Source organism: Phasianus colchicus, chromosome 1 (assembly GCF_987193195.1).
Source record: "Phasianus colchicus chromosome 1, bPhaCol1.hap1.1, whole genome shotgun sequence".
Classification (NCBI taxonomy): domain Eukaryota; kingdom Metazoa; phylum Chordata; class Aves; order Galliformes; family Phasianidae; genus Phasianus; species Phasianus colchicus.
Window position 1 is genome coordinate 50,224,790 of NC_143436.1, and position 21,363 is coordinate 50,246,152.

The 21,363-nt window shown below is 45.8% G+C and overlaps 2 protein-coding genes across 13 annotated transcripts in view; one reads left to right on the top strand and one right to left on the bottom strand.

Annotated features, from left to right (window-relative positions):
- The window catches only part of LOC116233397 (coiled-coil domain-containing protein 134), a 42,214-nt gene extending 24,417 nt beyond the window's left edge, over positions 1–17,797 (bottom strand). For 10 of the 12 annotated variants that reach the window (XR_004167958.2, XR_016467057.1, XR_016467056.1 and 7 more), the window contains exons 1-16: positions 17,669–17,797; positions 17,397–17,520; positions 15,026–15,076; positions 13,464–13,537; positions 12,713–12,818; positions 11,805–12,008; positions 10,473–10,603; positions 9,828–9,942; positions 8,937–9,053; positions 8,265–8,364; positions 5,684–5,818; positions 5,032–5,146; positions 2,297–2,391; positions 1,820–1,961; positions 1,053–1,164; positions 371–431 (exon numbers count right to left, since the gene is read on the bottom strand). Coding sequence is in view for 7 of the 12 variants with exons in the window: in XM_090141680.1 (XP_089997806.1) it covers positions 371–431; positions 1,053–1,164; positions 1,820–1,961; positions 2,297–2,391; positions 5,032–5,146; positions 5,684–5,818; positions 8,265–8,364; positions 8,937–9,053; positions 9,828–9,942; positions 10,473–10,603; positions 11,805–12,008; positions 12,713–12,818; positions 13,464–13,537; positions 15,026–15,076; positions 17,397–17,520; positions 17,669–17,785 (1,799 nt within the window). In the remaining 5 variants the exon portion in view is untranslated. Of the gene's footprint in view, positions 1–370; positions 432–1,052; positions 1,165–1,819; positions 1,962–2,296; positions 2,392–5,031; positions 5,147–5,683; positions 5,819–8,264; positions 8,365–8,936; positions 9,054–9,827; positions 9,943–10,472; positions 10,604–11,804; positions 12,009–12,712; positions 12,819–13,463; positions 13,538–15,025; positions 15,077–17,396; positions 17,522–17,668 lie in introns of those variants that run through there. The other 2 variants (XM_090141658.1, XM_090141666.1) reach the window with 2 other exon arrangements.
- A 23-nt stretch (positions 17,798–17,820) lies between these two features.
- SNU13 (small nuclear ribonucleoprotein 13) lies at positions 17,821–20,542 on the top strand. The gene is made up of 3 exons (XM_031600279.2): positions 17,821–17,956; positions 18,534–18,654; positions 19,589–20,542. The coding sequence occupies exons 1-3, from the start codon at positions 17,954–17,956 to the stop codon at positions 19,849–19,851; spliced, it is 387 nt and encodes a 128-aa protein (XP_031456139.1). The 5' UTR covers positions 17,821–17,953; the 3' UTR covers positions 19,852–20,542.
- Positions 20,543–21,363: the final 821 nt, after the last annotated feature.

Genomic DNA, 21,363 nt, shown 5'->3' on the forward strand with positions numbered 1-21,363 from the left:
CTTTCTTACATAATATGATGGCACATGGAACAAAAGTAGTGGTAATACATGTCTTGGAAGTCAGGGTTCAGATGGGACTCATACTACTGTTACTTCATTACAAAACACCCACCAACTTCACTATTTAAAAGTCAGGCTGCTTTATCTCTGTATGCACAGCTCACAGTGGAGCTCAGGATTCTCACAAAGCTGTGAAAATTTACCCTCGCCCTTCCTGACTGCTTCTCCCTTCTCACACATCCAGCTTTTCCACAGACAGTGTTTACATTTTGCTCTTGAGTCTTTTAGCCTCCCTTGTTTAATTCAGGTGCATGATCTGTTTTTCTGTGTGGAAATTTTTGACCTGCTCACAATACACATATAACAATACCTTTGTACAGAGCAAAATCTGGCTTTCAGCTCCAGTGTCAGTCGGATGAAGCAGGAGGATGCTATAGAGAAAGCAAGACACAAATGTCAAAGGAGCACAGAATATATATCATAAGGCAAAACAGAAGACTGGCCCCCTAATCATCTCCACACAAACCTAGCGAATAGGGTAGGCCATCTCAGTAAGAACACGTTTAAGGTTTCCTCTCCCATAGTAAACTATTTCAAGTTTAGTTTGAAGGGGACTCTGAGTTTTGTTTGTCTTCTCAGAAAGAGAAAGGAAGATCTACATGTTCAGAAGATAGGAATTCTGCATCATCTCTCTGATGCACAAACAGCAAGAAATACACAAAGTGAATAAGAATTCTACACGATGAATGTCCACCAACAATTCCAGCATAATCTCTATCCACAGGAACAATCAGTTCTGAATGTTCCAGGGGAAAAGATGAAGCTGATATAATTTAATTATCAAAAATAAAATCTATCCAATCACTATTGCTAGACCAAATAACCCTCTCATCCTACTGATCGTGACTGTGCACTCCATTCTTACTCATACAAACATGTCACATAATCCTCCACAAACACTCTGGTTAAGCTCCCTGCCTCTGCAATATGCTGCTGTAGGAAGTTCCATCAGTTAACAGCACAGAGAGCATGATTCCACACCATCTCCATACCCAGCTTTTTGGAGAACTTATCTCGCATGTTTGGCACCACTGTAAAGAGGGTATTAAGTGCTGAGATGAAAACTTCCATCACTGAGGAGCTGACAGCTCTTTCCAGGTAGTTCTGCAGAAGGAAGAAAGGAACATGACGATGAGAGATACACAATACACACTGAAAGCTGCAGCTTGCCTCCTGCCTCCTGCCCTCCCAGAAGGTTAGATTCCTAAGACCAAAAAATTGGAGGAACAATTCTTCCACCAAAATGCCCGAGAGCAACTAATGTTACTGCCCCTATAACCCTGGACATAACTGCTCTTGCAGATCCGAGGGCTAACTCTGGCACAGCATGCAACACAAGACATACACTGAAATGCAGCTGACTTCAGTAATACTTAATACCTGTGCTTCAAAGTTTTATTGGGCAGTGGCAAACACAAGCATTTAAGTCCAGCACTAAAATGTTTAGAGCAGAACAACTCAGCTCACCCTTGCTGAAGGTCACTGGGCAATATTATCACAGTCCATTAATTTTTACCCAAATTCAATGAGCAAGAAACAGCACTATGAATTTCTCCACCCTCTGAGACTATATACTCCCATTTGCATTAACTATATAATAAATACCAAAGTCAGCTCTGGAGAAGTGGCAAGTGCCTCTGCTATTCTAGGTTTACTCCACAAGCTCTTTTCCCAAAAAGACTTATGCCACCTACTGTTGGTGCTTGAGAGCACCTTTCCAGGTACCCAAGGAACAGAACAAGCCCCAAAGAAATCCTACCATGACCATGGGGATGCAGAGACTGTCACAGATCCTCAACAGGAACTCAGAAAAGTTGCTCAGTGTCTCCTTGCTCTCTGAGCAGGGAGCAGTGAAAGCATTCTCCTGGGCCATGGGGTCACTCTGTAATTCCACCGCTAACCTACAAACACAGCAGGTACCAGAGGAGAGAGAAACATCAGACATCACCAACAGTTTTGTCTTATTTCCAAGCAGTTCTTCAGTGACCAAAGACGTGAGAGAACCTGATAGGTCTGAATCACATTTCTTAGGGGACACAAACAGGTGTGAAAAATTTTCACTGTCACTAAATATTTCTCCTATTGTTTAACTGACAAGTGCCATGCATTGAACTCACCTGTGAATTTCAGTGGTGGGGTTTGACAAAGGAACTCAGTCACAAGGACTGAGATTCCCACTCCCTAAGATGGATAGACACATACATAATACCCATCCATATTCCTTCCTTGTCCTCACCTGCAAGCATTTCTGAAACTTTCCAGAGTGTTGAGTAATAGCTGCCCATGTTTCCAAGAAACTCTACTCTGGGACATCGATAACAGGAAATCACCCTGTTAAAGGACAGAAGTCTTCAAAATGTTGTATTCACTGTCAGAAAAAAGAAAAACTGATTTCCTCTTTGATACCAGCAGTAGGAGGAACAACATACTTCAATCACTTCTTTTGCACAGATGTTTTTTATTATTGTGCTCTCCCTAGGAAAGGCAGAGTTAAAAGATTTACACTGCTCTTTCTATGGAAAACAGAATTATAAATCCACCAGTTCTGCACTGCTCTGTCCCTTGGGCAAGTATAGCCTGTATTGCCATGGTTCAGTCTAATCTGAGTTTTAAGCCGCTCAGCTTCAAACCCTTCTGGGAAAACTTGGGTGTTTTTTTTTTAATTTTGTTCCTCCCATTTACTCTTCACACAACACTGAACAGTTCCTCTCCCTGCTCAGAAATCACTACTTAGGCTCAGATTTGTAAGAAATTGGAGGATTGTGGATTTGATGGGTGGACCACTCGATGGATAAGAAACTGGTTGAAAGGCCGCAGACAGAGGGTGGTCATCAATGGCTGTGTCCAGGTGGAGGCCAGTAATGAGGGGCGTCCCCCAGGGGTCTGTCTTGGGACCGGTGCTCTGTAACATCTTTATCAATGACATCGATGACGGAATTGAGTGCACCCTCAGCAAGTTTGCTGACGACACCAAGCTGAGTGGTGCAGTCAACACGGTTGAAGGACGGGATGCCATTCAGAGGGACCTCGAGAGGCTAGAAAGGTGGGCCCGGGTGAACCTGATGAGGTTCAACACGGCAAAGTGCAGAGTTTTGCACTTGGGCCATAGGAATCCCAGGCATCCATACAGACTGGAAGGAGCGGTCCTTGAGAGCAGCCCTGTGGAGAAGGACCTGGGGGTCTTGATAGATGAAAAACTTAACATGAGCCAGCAGTGTGCCCTTGCGGCTCGAAGGCAAATGGTGTCCTGGACTCCATCAAAAGAGGGGTGACCAGCAGGGACAGGGAGGTGATTGTTCCCCTCTACTCTGCTCTTGTGAGGCCCCAGTCTGGAGTACTCTGTCCAGGTCTGGAGCCCCCAGTACAAGAAAGACAGGGAGCTGTTGAAGAGGGTCCAGAAGAGGGCCACAAAGATGATCAGGGGACTGGAGCACCTCCCCTATGAGGACAGGCTGAGGGGGGCTGGGCTTGTTCAGCCTGGAGAAAAGAAGGCTCCAGGGTGACCTCACTGCAGCTTTTCAATACCTAAAGGGAGCCTACAAACAGGAGGGGAATCAACTCTTTGAAAGGGTTGATAATTGCAGGACAAGGGGAAATGGTTTTAAGTTGAGGGAGGGGAGATTTAGGTTGGATGTCGGGGGAAATTCTTTACAGAGAGAGTGGTGAAGTGCTGGAACAGGCTGCCCAGAGAGACTGTGGATGCCCCGTCCCTGGAGGTGTTCAAGGCCAGAGTGGATGGGGTCCTGGGCAGCCTGGTCTAGTACTAAATGGGGAGGTTGGTGGCCCTGCGTGTGGCAGGGGGGTTGGAGATTCATGATCCTTGAGGTCCCTTCCAGCCCTGGCCACTCTGTGATTCTTTGAAATTATCCACATACTGGCCTTTGTTCTAACACAGCATCCTACTGAGTTCAGCCAGAAGCCAACTTCCAGATCAGAATTTGTCATCTGCCCAAACTGTGAACAAACCACTTGGAACTCAAAATCTGCCATTAAACCTTAACAAGCTGTGGTGGTCTTCTCTGAATACTACCAGAGGACACAGCAATGCACTGGTGCCTGACAGTTCAGAACTCTTTATATTTCCCCATTTGATACTGTGACACCTAATCACAACTACAATCATTTTCCCTTTACACTCATTAAACACAGACTGTATGTCGTTACTGTCTTGCCTAATTTTTTCTGTAAAGCTTTTTATCCTGAATGGGACACAAAGCTCTGTGTGCACAAACAGACTGACCAACATCTACCAATGGGGCACAAAGCTCTCCTGTTTTCTCCAGGCAGAGAAGACGGGCAGTAGGTAAGAAACGATGTGGACCTAAAGACAGTTCAACAAGCATTTGGAGTTCTGGTACCCCCACAAGATGTTCTTGCCACTTCAGACATGCAATCTAAACTTAAGTGGCCTTAAGCACAGAGCAAGAAGATTCAGCCCTTGTCATGTCACTGGCCATCAGTTACAAGAGCTCTCCTGACAGGTGCACAGGTCCCAGCAGCACATCACATTAACTGCATATTCCAGGAACAGTAAAGAATTTGCAGTTCAAGTAGCAGCTACCAATTCCCTTGCTGAGCAAACACTGTGCATACAACGTGACTGTCTTGGTCTGAAGGCACAGTAAGAGATGTTCATTGCCAAAAAATAAATTGACTAACACAGCCTACAAGGCGGGGGCCTAAAGAAGGGGAGGTTCAAATTACCTTGCAGCACTGAACATATAAAGAGAGCAGTATACTAAAATGGTGCCCCACATATTTTCACTGATTTAGAAAAAGCACTCACCAGCATCTATCTTCATAGATAAAGACTGTTACCATCTCAACCCATGAGGATCAAAAGAAACACCAGAGACTACAACAGTCACAGGTAAGGAGATGGAAAAAAAATGCAACTTCCACATGCTATGCTAGGAGGATCATCCCTGTTCTGCTTGGTACTACCAAAGTGCACAGTATCTCTTGACTTACTTCATGCTCGTTGCTACAGTGTGGTGGGGAAAGGTCAACACATCGCTTCAGCACTGCCTCCAGTAGTTTCTGCAGATTTTCATATGGAACTGGAGGGGAGCTCAGATGATCCTTCCTGAACAAGCAGAAAGACAATGAACATGTTCTCAGCTGGGAACATTCCACATGGGAAAGCAACACCAGCAGAACTAACTTCTCTTTGGAAAGCAATATGCCACTGCCATCTCTCTCCAGTACAGCACACAAAAGTCAGGATGTCTGTATAGTGCCTTCTCCAGATGTGAACCCAAACACACCCTCACTACATTCAGCATCACAGCTTCTCACTACAATCAAGAACCATATAACTGTGCACAGTCTTGTTCTTATCTGTCTGGATGGGCAACAGTATGCCAAAGTCACAGCAGCTGCAGAATAAGCCTGACGGAGATGCTAGGTCCTTACTGCAGCAGTTTGCTGCCTACCACAGCTTCATCACCCTGGCAGCCCACCTTCCCACAGGGTGGGAAGCTAGCTCTGCTGTACCCATGCCTATCTCAGCCAGAATTCCCACTGCAGAGTACACTCACCCACACAGACACAGGGGAGCTGCAGAGACCAACATTTCTTCAGATCTATCTGAAGAAAAGCCTGTAAATACTTTCCTGCCTACCTCAGAAAAGCTGCCACAGCTTTCACAGCCTCCAGTACCACCTCCAGCACTGGGCAGTCCACTGTCTTCATCAAAACATCAATGGCATCTATACATATACCTCGGTTTGTGAATAATTTAATTTCCACTGGTTGCCTGCAAAGAGAAAACAGAGTAAGCAAGGAGAATATTGTCAGGTTAAGTAACTGTATTGCCCTCTCCTTATTTGACCAAACAGAGCACAGAGCCATGTGGTTCCAGCCATGATTTTTAGTATTCAGAGCCAGCTGCTCACAAGGATGCAGTCTCAAACTTGAGTAGGTGGAGGGTTTGCTACAAAGAGTGAACTTCAGCAGGTCTGGAGTCCTACTATGATGAAAAGAACCTACAATCTGGATGACTTTGTACTGTGCCCGCACATACTGACATGAAAAACACATGAAAAAAGAGGCTCTGCAAAACACAGTCCCTGTATAGGACTTTATGCTGAGGCCATCTGCTCTGGAATTTGTAGGTTCATCTAGTATTTCATATTTCTGAGTAAACAAGCAAACACCACCGTTCTAGAAGAAGGACAATGCCAAGAGAATAGCTTCTCTAACAGTCCTGCAGTGATTCTACTGCCAGATGGTGGCAGGACAGGGACTTTCAAGAACTTGAAAAGTAAACTGGAAAAAACAAAAACCACCATAATTCAATTGTTTTGACATTTTTTCTTGATAGTGACCATTCTGGTCATCTGATCACTTTGTGACCCTATGCCTTTGAGCATTCAGCATGAGAGCACAAAGGGATGACAAGCCATTAATCCCACTACTGGGCAGAGATGTACAGATGGCATACTGTGCTCATCTGACTCCTGGAAAGTCAGGTACATTCGTGAAAGAGAGGAGAAGGTAAGCAGCTACATGTGGAAAAGAGGTATTAATGGTCTGCCAGAATGTATCACCAAAAGCAAAGCCAGAAAAAAAGCAGAGCATGATAGCAGCCAGACTTGGAAGCCAGAGTATTCCCCATTACTTCATTTTCATAGACATGACAAGACTAAGGCAAGCCAGGAGCACGTGCTCCCATGCACAAATGGGAGAGAAGAATCAACAGCAGTAGAAATTAAATTAGTAGCTCAGCTGCAGGGCAAAAAGTGAACAGAGGCAGAGCCACTCTTTAGCCACTCAGTGGGAGCAAATCCAGCTTGGCAGTCATTTCACGTTCTGCTGCGCGAAAGGGCAGAGAGGTGGGCAAGGCAGGGATAAGGCCAGGGAACGCAGGCACCAGGACCAGCCTCTGGCCCAAGCCATATGTGCTGAACTTCAAGTTGTTTCTACTTACACTCTATTTTTATTAATCCCTTCTATTTCTTTCCTTTAATCACTGACCCTCTGAAGTGAAACACATCAGGAAAAAAAGTCTTCACTGACTCATGCAGGGAAGAAGGGATGGAGGAGTACTGCTGACTCACCCAAGAGGCACAAACCCACTTGCAATATGGTGTACTATGATGTCTGCAGGGCTAGGGAAACAAACGCATTAAATACAGAACTCCTGCACCTTCCTGCAGCCCCTTGTCCTTGGATCCCAAACTCTGCGCGCCACTCTGGTTGTGCTGGGAGAGAAAAGCACAGAGAGCTAACCACCATTCCTGACACTTCTGACAGTGCCAATAGAGGCAGAACATCTTGTCTGAATAACATCAGAGCGTGGGGGTCAATTACAGAGTAAGAGAACCAGCTGCAAGGAAAACCAAGAGATGTTCCAGCATGAGACCATTTTCTCCATATGATACAGTTTAAAATAAAATGGCATTTTAAATGTAGGCCTCTGAGAAACAGGACGTGTGTGCTAGAAAATGAGAGTAATTGCATAGAGCATTTTCTTTGTTTTACAAGCATAAATGCTGTAATTAGTGTTTCCCACGTTTTGGTTTCTCTTTCTGACAGATCCCACACTGGCCTCATCACACTGTTCTTTCTCCTTTTTACCCTACCACTTGCTACAAAAATTGACTGACATTTCCAAAATTCAGCTTTAGGGCTCTCTTGGGGGACCTAAGTGGCAAAAACAAGATTCTGTCACTAGCACAACACGACATGAACAAGATCATACAGGCAGGAACAGGAAGCACAGAAGAAAAACAAGCCAGAGTATGTTATTCCTTAGCAGAAAACAAGGGGAGAAACTGACAGAACGCATTAATAGTTCGGCCTGGAATTTGTTTTTGCTGTTTGAATTTAGCTCAGATGAAGACAGAGGACTAGAAGCCATGGAATTTACATGCTCTGTTTTGTCACTTAGCAGGAGCCAGCTGGCTCACGTACACCTGGACTTTCCTAGGCTTTGCCTTTTATGCCTACAGATGAAAGGAGAATTCACTCCCTAGACTGCCAAGGAAGCAGGGAGAGGCAGATGTACTGGTGGAAGCGTGCACAAAGAAGGCAAGCTGGGAGATTTGGAAACAGCTATCAGGCCCTTCTTCACAGGACTGAACACAAGGGCTCAAGAAGTGCAGATATTTGGCCTAGGAAAAAGAACTCGAAAGCACAACAGTTTCCATTTTAGGGCACCAAACTCTGCGTCTGTGAGCCTGACAGGGGCAAGCCCTTACCGTTTCACTATTTCAGTGAAGAGCAGGAGCCCTTGCTTGTGTAACTCCACATTGTTCAATTGCAGGACATTCTGGAGACTCCTCACCAGAGATTCTATGCCTACAATGTTGAAGAGAAGTTACAGAGGAAGATTTTAATCCCCCTTTCTCCCCCCCCCCCCAATTCCAGGATGGGAGAAAAACAAATATTTGAAAGGAAGGAAGATTTGAACAATCATTCTTCTGAGCCACTGGCTGAAACAACTGCCCAAGCCATCATTTTCGCTCAGCTCCCTGATAACAGGCATCAGCTCCCACTGCTGAGGGGAAGTCCAGAAGAATGGAAGTAATTTGGCCTCTCAGAATTTCTAAGTCCACCTTTGACACCTCCACAGAGATACCTAGCAGTAACTCCTGATAACTGGCTATTACTAGCAGTCAGGTTATAGTAACAGTCACAACAACTGGTTATTACAGTGGATGCACGCTCATCAGAAACTCATTAGGACAGCGACACTGTAAATTCAAGGCGCAGTAGACATCACAAATGCATCTGATAGGTACTCATTTTCAGTCCTTTATCAATCCTGACTAGAAACTGTGATTGTGTGTAAAGCGCTGAGATTCAGCTAGAGGCACAACAAATGCCAGCAATATTACTCGCGGTCACTGTCAGAATGGCTGATGACTCACCATATACTGTGTGACACTTGGAGAAGAAAAGGCGCTCTTCAGTGAGGAGAAGCAGCGAGCAATACACTGACCAGATGAGAATTTCACTGTTGCACATGAGGCACTCAAAAAGGAATTCTGTGAAAACACACATACAAATAAGGTCACCCTGGTAAGAGGCTCACAGCATGGCAAAGCTGCTCCCAGAACAGAGCAGAGGAAGGAGGAAGGAAGCAGGAATCATACTGACAGCCAGAGGGAGAATGGATGTATTATGAAATGGAAGGAATGGAGGATGGAGTGAATACTCAGATGCATGCTAGCCTTCAAAACACAGTGACTGGAGAGCAGAGTCCCCCAGGCAGGCTTCTTCCCAGCATAAACTTAACAGGCAGGAGCTGAATTGTGGCTCCAGCCTCTGGCGTAAATGAAGTCACAAAGCAAGCTTTAACACAGATGCGGTGATCTTTTTTTTCCTACAAACTTTCACATCTCACAAAGAATTTGCAAAATCAAAGCAATTCTGTCTTCTGGGAATAGAGTGAACAACAAACCATCTCCTAAAGCTATATTCCAAAGCCAGATCTACTAGATCAAATTCAATGAAAATTCACAATATTTAGTAAGATAAGATGGAAACACAGCTAGTTTAGACTTTGCACCTATGCTTCAAGAGGTTTCTTGACCAAATTCTTGCTGAGGAAATCCCATTTTGCCAGTTGACAACTACTTCTATACTTTCAATTGAAAACTCATTCTTCACTACTGTTTCTAAAATCACATTAGACATTTCTACTGATACTAAAAGGTCATTGCATAGATTATGTCATCCGTGGATTTCATGGAGCCAGACTGATTCCTAGAACAAAAAGCCAGGGAAATGGACAATACAATGTTATTGCACTTCTTCACCTGGAACATCAGCATGGATAAAGGCAGGAGCGTATCTGCTGGGAGAGTGAACCAGCACTGCAGCCATACAGTGAGAGCTTGCTGCCTGTAACATCTCATCTCTGGTCAACAAAAGCTGTCGTGAAAAAAAGCAAAAAGAAGAGAGGAAGTCAACTGTGCAGGTATGAATAGTAACAGTTTCCTCTAAATTTAAAAAATTTAAACATAAATGAAGGTGTCTCTTTTAACACGCATTTCATTGGTTAAACTTGGCAAAGCAAGATAAAATACTGGATTATAAGCACTCAAAAATACACTGTGAGAACCACAATAAATAATATTGTGAATAGGAATAGCTCCACCTTGATATTGTTGGCACTACCAGAGCTGTATCAGAACTTAAGCACCAGTGAGTAAAACCAGCTGAGGCCACAAGTAAAAATTCCAGGATGCAGGAACAAACAATAAGGAGACCAATGGTGGTGTCCAAATTTTCCACTGCAGTCTCTATTGCTGGTCAGTGTTGGCAACAGAACCCAAATGCCTCAAATAAAAATTCAATACAGGCTATCAAACTCTTACGTGAACTAGCAATTCACCTCAGAACAAGGGATAATGTGTTAAAAAGTCATAGGTTGCATACTGTAAGACTACTTCATCAATCACCTTTTTGAGAATGAGCGGAAGTGGATTTTCCCCTTCTAACAAATCAGAGTTTTCAGATTCTTCTTCTGGTTTTGGATTATTCATAAGAATGGATACAAAACGGTCAGATTTCAGCAGCTCCTTCAGCAAACCTGCAAAAAGGGGAGCAAAAGTGAGCATCATAAAATGGACATGGAATTAATTCAGGAGTACTTACAGCCGAAGACTTGTCAGTTTCCTTCTCTTTCCAGCACTCTGAGCAAAGACCCTAACTTCAAGTTGAGCAAGCTTCTTCTGACTTACATATACAGCAAGTGCCATGAGCTATGCGTCTGGCAACCCCTTGTTGCTGTTCTTTCGCCAGGTCTGATTGCTCCCCATTCCTGAGAGATCTGTATGTGCAGTAGTAAATGACCCCTTGAACCTTCTACTTGTCTTCTGTGCTCCAGTACTTTCCCCTTACATTGTTTCTTTAGAGAGCTCTTAATTTGCATTTTTCACCATGCTACAGCCAAGGACCAAACAGTTAACTAGATATTTTCCCTGGAATACTTCCTAGAGCCGTGGCATTTATCTTCCCTTTCTGCTTTCATAGACTCTTGCTGAAACAGCTGCATTTTGTTAAAGGACATACACACATACACACACACACACACAAAAAAAAAAAAAAAAAAAAAAAAAAAAAAACCCTCAGTATAGAAGCATAGAGCACTGCTACAGATATTGATGCAAATCATCTGTACACATCAGCACAAATTCACAAGGGATAAGGCGTGAGATCAACTTTCAAAGAAATTATCATCCTTTCCTAGCAGCTGAGTAGATCTGAGGAGCAATCCAATTCCTTCTTGCATCCTACAAGGAAAAGGAAATCCTTGGATGGTTTGCAACCAAGCAGTGCCAGGAAAGCTGAAACTGTGCTCTCTAGCAACAGCTGCTAAGTGCAATATGAAGAATAAATGCACAAAACTGACCCTTCCATATGTTATTCTGTTCTGGTGCTTATACAAAACCCACCTGTCTGTGCAGTGTGTTTGCATTCAGGCAGTTTGAGTCCGGTAGCATCATATTCAGACAAATCAAATCACAGGGCAAACCCTGAGGAAACTCTGAAGATTAATCAGTGCTAGGCAACCATTGGGCTTTAGGGACAACAGAGGCTGGAGGAGCACAACAGCAGGTCTGGGTTACTTCACTGCTGTCTAGTAACAGAAAGGATCAATTGCTTCAAACGAGCAGAAAAACAGCTCTTCTAAAGCCTGACCCACATCAGGGTATTTAAACCATCCAAGGATTTCTGCTTTGCTCTAAACCTTCCCTTGCACCTTGCAGTTTCTCTCAGTAGTGCCTTACCCAAGCAATTAATCTGCAGCTCCTTTGTCTGTGCATGGCCAAAAGTATTCAAGAAGAGGCCACAGAGCCTTTCTTCAAAGTGTGCTGAGAGCTTTTCTGTGCCAACAGGAGAGGAGTACAGCTTGCCATACAAGTAACAGACAGCAGCCTTTACACCTTCATTTGGGTACATCAAGCCCACCAACAGATGATCCACTAAATTACCTAGTATGAGGAACAGAAATGGCAAACATTCATACCAATGAGCTGAGTTGTAAGCTGACTTTTTTAAAGCATCGGCCTATTTCCCTCAAAAACCTGTGTTGTGATTTAAATCCAGTAGGCAGCCAAGCACCACACAACCACTCACTATATCGTCTCTCAGCCAAAACCAGTACAACTTGCACAAGCCTACTACACAGACTGGTGTACATAGATTAATAAATACAAAGTGGATGTTGTGTTACCTCACCACTGTTTCTCCCTCTGATCCAGTCACACATTCTTGGACAATGGGAATGCTTCTAAGAGTCTCTGAGCAGAGGTACAGTAAAAAATGGCCCAAGGAGAAAACTGTTCACCATAGGGATTTCCACCACCACCACCTCTACAAAGAGCTAAGTATGCTCACCAGACTCCAGAGGCTGAACCAAGGAGAGGAAAACAAAACATATATTGCCCACAAGGCATACCGACAAACACAATTCTCAGAGGCTGTTTTTGTCAGGATGGCTAAGAGCACAACACCAAGCCTACTACTGAGGTACTGACCAGCAACCCAGGAGGTCTGCGTGCCACTTCATCTTCAGGGACAGGATTCTTGTGCAACCTTTGTAAATGCACACAGCAGGAGAAAGACAGTGCGTGCATACTTATGTGTGTTAGTGCTGTGACTACAACCCTTCAGTGGAGCGTGACAGGCTACTCACTGTGCTCGACCACCAGTATGTCAGCAAAGACTGGGACAGCATCTGCTAGCTTCCCCAAGAGAGTGAACGTGGGCAGGCTGCCTCTCCTGGTAGTTGCTTTGCACAGCTGTAGAGGAGACAGAGGAAGGAAATGTTTCACAGCTGAGAACACAGTACACAGTTAGAAAGACACGAAAACCAATATGCTCTCTCCAAAACAGGATCTTCACCTAAACCAGGACCTTTTCACCATTTAGGATAAATCAGAGGAAAACTCTGAACACACCTAAAATCCCCAAAATGCAGCAGTGTTTCTTTAATTTATCCAAGAAATCTCTTTATTGTTGCCCCTTTCCCCTCCAGCTCCTATAAGAGCAGATAAATGGGCTGAATTTCTCCCTGCTTTTGCTATTTCTCAATTTTTTGTACCCCACAGGACCATCACAAACTTAGGAATGAAGACAGCAGAAGGCTGTGAAAGCTCCTCATTTCACTGACTCGGGAAAGGAGGAAAAGAAGAATCTGAGGAAGGCACACAGTTTCATTAAAGCATTATGAAGCCATACAGCCACAGCATGCCATGAGAGCAATAGCAAAACTCCAGAGAAGACACCAGTGCCAAAACCACAGCAGGGGAACTGGCATTAGGACATCTCAGTACAGTAGAAACTGCATCCCAAAGCAGTAGCTACAGTCTCACAGGGCCTCTCATTCTCATCTTTTCAACCTCTGAAGAACTGAAGGGAAGGGCAGAGAATTCATCTTCACTGACCTCTTTTTGGCTTTCATCCAGAATGCAGCGCAAGTACTGCTCTGACTTCAGCTCCACTATAAGCTGCACAAGAACTAGGCAGAAGAAATGGGATCAGTAATTCACATTGAAGAGCACTCACAATCCATCTTCCACAGGGCTTTAGCAGGCCAGTGAGCAAAGAGCTTAGCTATTAAATGAACGTGGGGCTGCTGAGAGTGCAGGGTAACAGCAAAGCCCCAATGCTATTAGTTCTGATAGCCCAGCTGAGGCTCTCTGCAGCAACATTACAGCAGCAATCCTGTTCTAGCAGCACCACAACCCATGCATGGAAATGACAAAGGGTCTATCAGGACATCAAGTAAATACAAGGAACGGAAGGAAACAAAGCCCAAGTTTGAAACTATTAAAAAATCTGATACTTGAATAGAGCAGGCACCCTACAGTATGAAAGCTGGCCTTTAAAAACAGCCTTGCAGAGAAGGTAACATTACAGTCTATCATACATACACAGGTTTCCATAAATTGAGGCCCTACTTATCTTTGTGACTCTTAACTGAGACACAGTACAGAATATCACTCCATACGATTTGATAAAGCTAGTTTGGATATATCTTCTTGTCATGCCATGACTCATTTCAAACAGGGCACACTGTACTCTAACACATTCTTTTTACTCTTATTCTAAGAAAGCATTTAAAAAAAAAAAAAAACAACAACTGAGACTTCTAGGTGTACCATCTCTTGGTATATCCAGGGCAATACTGTGAGTTTATCTAGGAGACCTACTTTAGATGAAGGGCCAACTTTCTGAGCAGAGGCGTATCTTGAGGCAGATGATATATAGATGCTTTAATGGCCCTTTCCTGCCTGGAACTCTCAGAATTTCTAAGAACATTCTATTTCTAAGAACATTCAGTAATTAGGTATCATTAAGTTAAAATTCCTTTGAAATTATCCATCTCTCAGCAGAACTGCATCCTGACAGAAAGATCTCTCACCTCTGCAACACTTTTCAAGCACGTGTCTGAAAACTGATACCTCTCTGAAAGGAGCTGATCACATCTCCTTTCATCTCTCATGGCTGGACAGGAGGAAATCACTGCTCTGTGAATATCACAAGACTCAGCAGAGACGCCCAAGGTTAATAGGACTGCAGACATCCCTTCTCAGCCCTGCAGGCGCTTCCAGATTACAAATGAAGGACTGCTAAGAGAGAGAAATCTAGAAGCTGTACAGCTACATCCCAAATACTGTTTGTCCTGAGGAAAAAGCACTAGATTCCAAAGCTCAGTGAAGCCAATATGAAGATTTCCATTTGGTCAGGTTCAAAGATGGAGCTTTATTTACAAGCGCTACCCATCTGAAGGCACACACAGAACTTGAGGGAGAAATGCTAACATTTAAATGCACATACACTTCATATGTACACACCACAAAATACTGGAATGATCTGCTTATCACTTTTGCAACTGATAGAAAATAGCTCTCCTCAATTCAAGCTGTGCAGAAGCTGAGCTATCAGACAAGATGGATGCCTCTCACAGACTGCCACTGACTAGCACACAGCATCTGTACCTCACCTTCTCCAAACTGGTCTTGGGTATCGCTGTCTTCCACAGCATGACACATCCCTAAAAGATAAAGCACAATCAATTGCAGAACTCATTTTTGCTTGTAATCATTGGTGCTGTAAAGCCTTCTTGTAAAAATAGCTGCACATTATTTCAGTACCAGTTTGTTTCCCCCTGCTTCACAAGAGGCCAATCTGACTCTGTCAGAAGAGGGTGGATTCTGCAAAAGGTGCCCTCATAACCAGGAAAAAGGGGCATGGGGTGTTCTGTTCTCTCAGAATTTATGTGCTTTGTAGTTGAACTCAGTGGCTCCACCTATGTAGGTAAACATGAAACTGCGAACACCACTGCATGTTACAGCATCATACATCCGAATTACAACACTACAGAATGATAGGAGTCAAAGCCCAGCTATGAGGTGTCCTTCTTATCTTACCCTTATTCTTACTCATCACCAAGTCTTCTCCCTTTACAGTACTGAAAATGCCAATCAATTATAGCAAAGCTGTCCCCTAAAAATTTAACTGTGTACCTTTTCAGACAAGCACACAGACTGATTATTTAAAAACAGAGCACTGAAATCCAAGTACAGCTCTGTCTTCTGGGGTATTTGGTTTAGGATCCTACAGTGTAGGAGTGAAGTGGCCGTAAGCACTACTCCCTCCACATCTGTATAGGATTGTGTGCAGACAGTGCTCAATAAAAATTTGTGTGACCAAGAGAATGAAACCTGCACAACATTCTAATAAAGCTGTTTCCAGTGTGCAAAGCACAGTTTGTTCTGGGAAACCAGCTGGGAAACGCAGCTTGAATTATTCAGTGTTGTGGCAAGGGAAGGGGCTTGTAAGTCACCTCGCACAAAGCACATATCTGTGATGTGCAAATGAGACCGTGGACTTCAAGGAATTCAGTATAATTGCTCTTTGGAAGCATTTGCATTCATACCCTCCACCTTTCTCTTCCTGCCTTACCGTTCCTTCATTTACACCATTATTTCTCCTCTGACAGGATTTTAGATATTTCAAAGTCCTTGCCCACAGCACTGCTGTGCAAACAGAAACAGTGAGAGATGTTCGAGATCTAAGGGACTGAAGGCACTTTCTGACATCTCTCTGAGCACTGCGTTCTGCTGGGAGGCTGACCCACCAGGAAGAAACAGGTGTCGTAGACCTACAGCTCAAAGGATTTCAGCAAATACAAAATGACAGTGGGGGAAAGAAATACTGTACCATTTGATAGCAAATCTGTAAGACCCTTTTTAAGTTCACGCTTCCATTTCTGTGTGGATCTTCATATAGTGCCACAAGATGAGAAAGCACTGAGGCGTGAGACCAGAACAGAGGGTGTTCTGGGAAGAGCCGTAAGCCAGAGCACTCAGTTCCCCAGAAAGACTTTAAAAATCTGTCAAGATACTTAGGAAAGCTGTGGGAGTCTTACTAACATGCCAGTTCTGCTCCTTGGGGAAGAGGGAAATTAATTACCCTAGTCTGTTTGGAATGACAGACCCTTTTTTGTGGGGAATAGCAACATGTAATGGAGAATGTTGGCAGAAGTATGGAATTGGGTACTTCAGTGGTCTATTGCTGTTTTTAGGGGGAAGTTGAATGTGGAGAAGCCTGGGTTAGAGAAATCCCAGATACATTTACAGACTGGGAGAATAACTCATTGAGAGCAGCTCATTGAGAAGGATTTGGGAATCCTGATGGATGAAAAGCTGGACATGAACCAGCAGTATGCTCCTGTAGCCCAGAAGGCCAACAGTCTTCCACCCGCAGCTGGTGCGGAACCAAAAGAAGGGTGGCCAACAGGATGAATGAGGTGATCGTCCCCCTCTGCTCTGCCTTTTTAAAGCCCCAGCTGGAGTACCACATCTACACCTGGGGCCTCAGCACAAGAAAGATATGGGGCTGTTGGACTGGGTCCAGAGGAGGTCACAAAGATGCTCAGAGGGCTGGAGCACCTTTCCTATGAAGACAGGCTGAGGGAGCTGGGCTTGTTCAGCCTGGACAAGAGAAGGCTGCAGGGAGACCTCATTGCAGCCTTCCAGTACTTCAAAGAAGCTTACAAGCAGACAGGGGACTGATTTTTCACACGGGTAGATTGCTGTAAGACAAGGCGGAACAGTTTTCAACTAAAAGAGGGGACATTTAGACAAGATGTCTAAAATTGTCACTCAGAAGGCAGTGCGGAGCTGGCACAGCTGCCCAGAGAGCTGCGGTGCCCCAGTGCTGGAGGTTCAAGGCCAGGCTGGATGGGGCCCTGGGCAGCTGAGCTGCGGGTGGCAGCCCTGCTCACCGCACGGCGTGGGCTTCGAGGTCCCTTCCAACCCTACGAGAAGGGCACTCCCTGGTGCTGCGTTAGGCCGTGTGGGAGCCCTTACCGAAGAGCGTTCCTATCAGACAGAGGCAGCCCCTCTCGTCTGGAGCCAGCAGCTGGACGACCGGCAGCGCCCGCCACGCCAGGGCATCGCGCAGACGGCACAGCGCGTGCTTCTTCCGCACCAGCTGCGGGCGGAAGACAGCCGTTAGCAGCGGGCCCGCCCCAACGCTGATCGTGGCACTAAAAGCGTCACCCCGCGTGCCCCGAGCCCTGCCTCAGCGCAGGAGCAGGCCGCTCGGGGTACGGACGCTTAGAGGGAAGGGGAAGCCCCACCGAGGCTCCGCCGTCGCCCAAGGTCTCCACAGCGCAGGCGAGGCACAGCGGCGGTCGGAACGGCAGGGTCCACCGGGCGCCGTGCCGGTCGCGCAGCCTCTCGCAACCCGCCGCCATCTCCCCACGGCCGCTAGGGCGCGCGGTGGGCGGGGCCCTCGGCGAAGCCAGGCCCGCCTCTTCCCTCCGCCGTGCCCTCAGTTCCGGCGGCGTGCGGCCCGCTGCGCGGAGGAGCGTTGGGCCCCGTGCGTTCTCGCGCCGCGCTGAGAGCTGCACCGCGCCGCCGCCATGGTGAGCGGGGCCGGGGGAGATTCGGCACGGCCGGGGGAGGGGTCCGCTTCCACGCGCAGGGAGGCGGCGGGCGGGCGGGGAGCACGTGGGGACCGCGCTGCGTGGGGCTGCGCCGAGGGGCGTCCGGGGACGGGTTGTGGGCTGCTGTTCGTGATGTGCGTGTACGTAGGTGGCTGAAAGGAGGTTGTGGCGAGGTGCGGGCAGCCTCTTCTCCCAGGTGGTAGCTATAGGATGAGAGGTGATTGCCTCAAGTTGCGCCAGGGGACATTCGGGTTGGGTATCGGGAAGCATTCCTCAGTAGGAGTGGTGCTGCGGTGGCACAGGCTGCCCAGGGAGGTGGTGGGGTCACCGACCCCGGAGGTGTTCCAGAGCCGTGTGGATGTGGCACTGAGGGACGTGCTCAGTGGTGGGGGTGAGCTGAAGGTTGGACTGGGTGATCCTGGAGCTCTTTTTCAACCATAGGTGTTCTGTGATGCACTACACGTGGTGGACTCGCTGCGTCTCTGATGTCCTTCGGAACAAAGTTCTTTGCCCCTGATGTACCATTCTCCCATCTTTTCCTTTCCCCTGTTTCTAGAGTGAGGCAGAGGTGAACCCCAAAGCTTACCCGCTGGCTGACGCGCAGCTCACCAAGACGCTGCTGGACCTCGTGCAACAGTCCTGCAACTACAAGCAGCTACGCAAAGGAGCCAACGAAGGTGGGACCAGCAAGGCATGCTGGGAGTGCTGTAGGAAGCTGTGGCTGGAGGTTGTATTTTTTTCTCCAGCTGCGAGCCGTGAATATTATATAGCTCTGGCTGACACGAATATCCCTCTCTTTCTTCCTCCTAAATGCTCAGAGTGTGTTCACTGTGATCATTTGTCATGCGGCACTGGGATGACCAGGTGCCTTGCCAGCTTAAAATCATAAGATAACAGGGGTTTGAGGGGAGCTCTGTAATGCAGCCTGCTCAGAGAATGGCACCTTTCACAGCTGGATCAAGCTGCTCAGGGCTTTATCTGGTTAAGCTTTATTTGAAGAAAAAAAAAAAAAATCCTTAAGCATGGAAACTCATTAAACTTAAACTGTTCTCCTGTCAGAATTTTTTTTCCCTCATGTCCCCAGAATTTCCCCAAGGCAACAGTCACAGTCTACAACTTGTCCTTTATACTGTGTGCTGATGGGGATAACCTGGCTCCATCCTTTCTGCAGTCTCCTTGGAGTGGCAGAAGGCAGCAGTTATTGTCCTCCAACCTTGGCTGGTTCTTCTCCAGTCTGCACAGATCCAGATCCCTTGGTCTCATCTACGGAGTGCTCCAGCTGCTAGCCCTGTGCTGGCCTCACTCCTTTGTGAATCTCTCAAGATGTAGAGCTGGGTGTGGTAAACTAGATGTGACCCTATGAATAATCCTTCCCAGGGACCTGCTGTTGGCACTCCAGGGTCAGCCTCTTCATCTCATGGGTGTGCTGCTGACTGCAAATTGTTCATTCTGGACTTGGAGCTGTGTTATTACATGGCCCTGTAGCTGACAGTTTTCTTTGGCCTGGCCTCTTGCTGCCCCTTCTTGCTCATGCTGACTTCAGCATCTCCTAATGTTGTTTATGCGATGTGCTTCATGGAACCTAGACTTACTTTTAGTTTCTTTTTACAGCCACCAAAACACTGAACCGAGGAATAGCAGAGTTCATTGTGATGGCTGCTGATGCTGAACCCTTGGAGATCATCCTGCACCTCCCTCTTCTCTGCGAGGACAAGAACGTTCCTTACGTGTTCGTGCGCTCCAAGCAGGCCTTGGGCCGGGCGTGTGGGGTTTCCAGGCCTGTCATCGCCTGCTCCATCACTATCAAGGAGGGATCGCAGCTAAAGCCTCAGATCCAGTCTGTACAGCAAGCTATAGAGAGACTGTTGGTCTGAGCGCCCATGAGTTTGAGTGTGTGTGGAATGGGTAATGGTGAAGTCAGGGGGAATTAATGTCTAGCTTTAGTTGATGACATTATAGTTTTGATATCAGTGTTCCATTTCAAAAATCACATTTTTGTTTAATAGTGGCTTAATTCTTAAAGTGTCTCTGCCTCTTCTCCCCTCCCTTTTTCTATTATTCCACTCCAACACCCATTCTTGTTGTATTACTTCTTGAAAAGTGATAGTACAACTGTATTTACTGCTTGACATTTAAAAGAAAAAAAAATCCCCTCCTATCTCCACATCTGCCTGCTCAGGGCTTTTATAACCTACCCACTAGCTTCCTAATACTTCAGCCTCTAACAGGTCTATCTCTCTGTTTCAGAATGGTTTACTCTATGGGGGAATAAGGTATGTTGGTTCCGCAGCACAACGTGTGTATTTGGGCTGCTGGAGTTGTTGCTTTGAAGTGAAGCAGCACAGACCAAGCATAGGACTGTGGCTACTGTGTAGCAGCTGGTAGAGCCAGGATCAGTACACATAGCACAACCCTTCCTTCAGATCAGGCAAGAGACTTCTCTAAGAGGTGTATGGGGAGCTGAAATCGTACGGCAGTGCGCAAGGGGAAATCTCTAATTTCACTTATTTTTAAATGCTGATTTTTTTTTTTTTAAGAAAATAAAATTACTGACGAATCTAAATACAGGAATGTCCAGAATTGTCATTCCCTTGGGAAACCACTTGCTAACTGAAGTGTTCCTACTTGTGAAGCTGAACTGCTCAGAGATCGCCTAAAGGCCATCATGGTGTAGTAGATCAATACTCCCTCAGTTTTCTTTGCATGGATTGCAACAGTGATCTGCGAAGTTTGGGCTTCCTAAGACATTTAAATACAAAACTTATTCTTGGGTAGAGAGCAGCTCGCTGTGTCTGATAAGTACCACACATCTGGCCAATAACTGTAAAAATTATCTCATGCTTTTAGAGAAGCTACTGCACTATAGTTACATGGCAGAAGATCAACCCTTTAAGTCATGGCCTGGACAACAGTGGGAAAAGTGATTTCTCAGATAAAACGACCTGTGACTCAAGAAGATGATGCATAATTTCATGATCTTGAAAAGCATGAATGCACCACCAGCATTCTGGATCTGGAGTGGTTTCACGGAGCTAGCTGTAGTTCAGTGCATGTTGTGTTATAAATCCCATTTCTGTTCTGAACAGAAATGTAAACCTCTGCATCGGAGTGGATCATACCAAATTTGTCTTTTGCAGGATGCCTGGACTTAACAGCTGGAATCTTATCCCCAGCATTTTGTCTCCTTGTGTGGCTGCCCAGCTCAGCCGTGCCTCCCACCTTTCCGAGGCAGAAAGGAAAACTAAAGTGGAAAGACCAATAGGTACAACAGCAGAAGGGAAAATAAGTTGTGTAACATTGTCACAGTGGTACCAACTGCATACCTTTTATTAAGTATATCTCAAGCAGATGAAAGCAGCTCACGCAAGACTTAAGACAAACTGTCT

Bases quoted from the DNA above. Each gene is read 5' to 3' on its own strand.
- SNU13 (XM_031600279.2), top strand. The intron at 18,655-19,588 runs GTGGGACCAGCA...TTCTTTTTACAG, and splicing joins ACGCAAAGGAGCCAACGAAG to CCACCAAAACACTGAACCGA.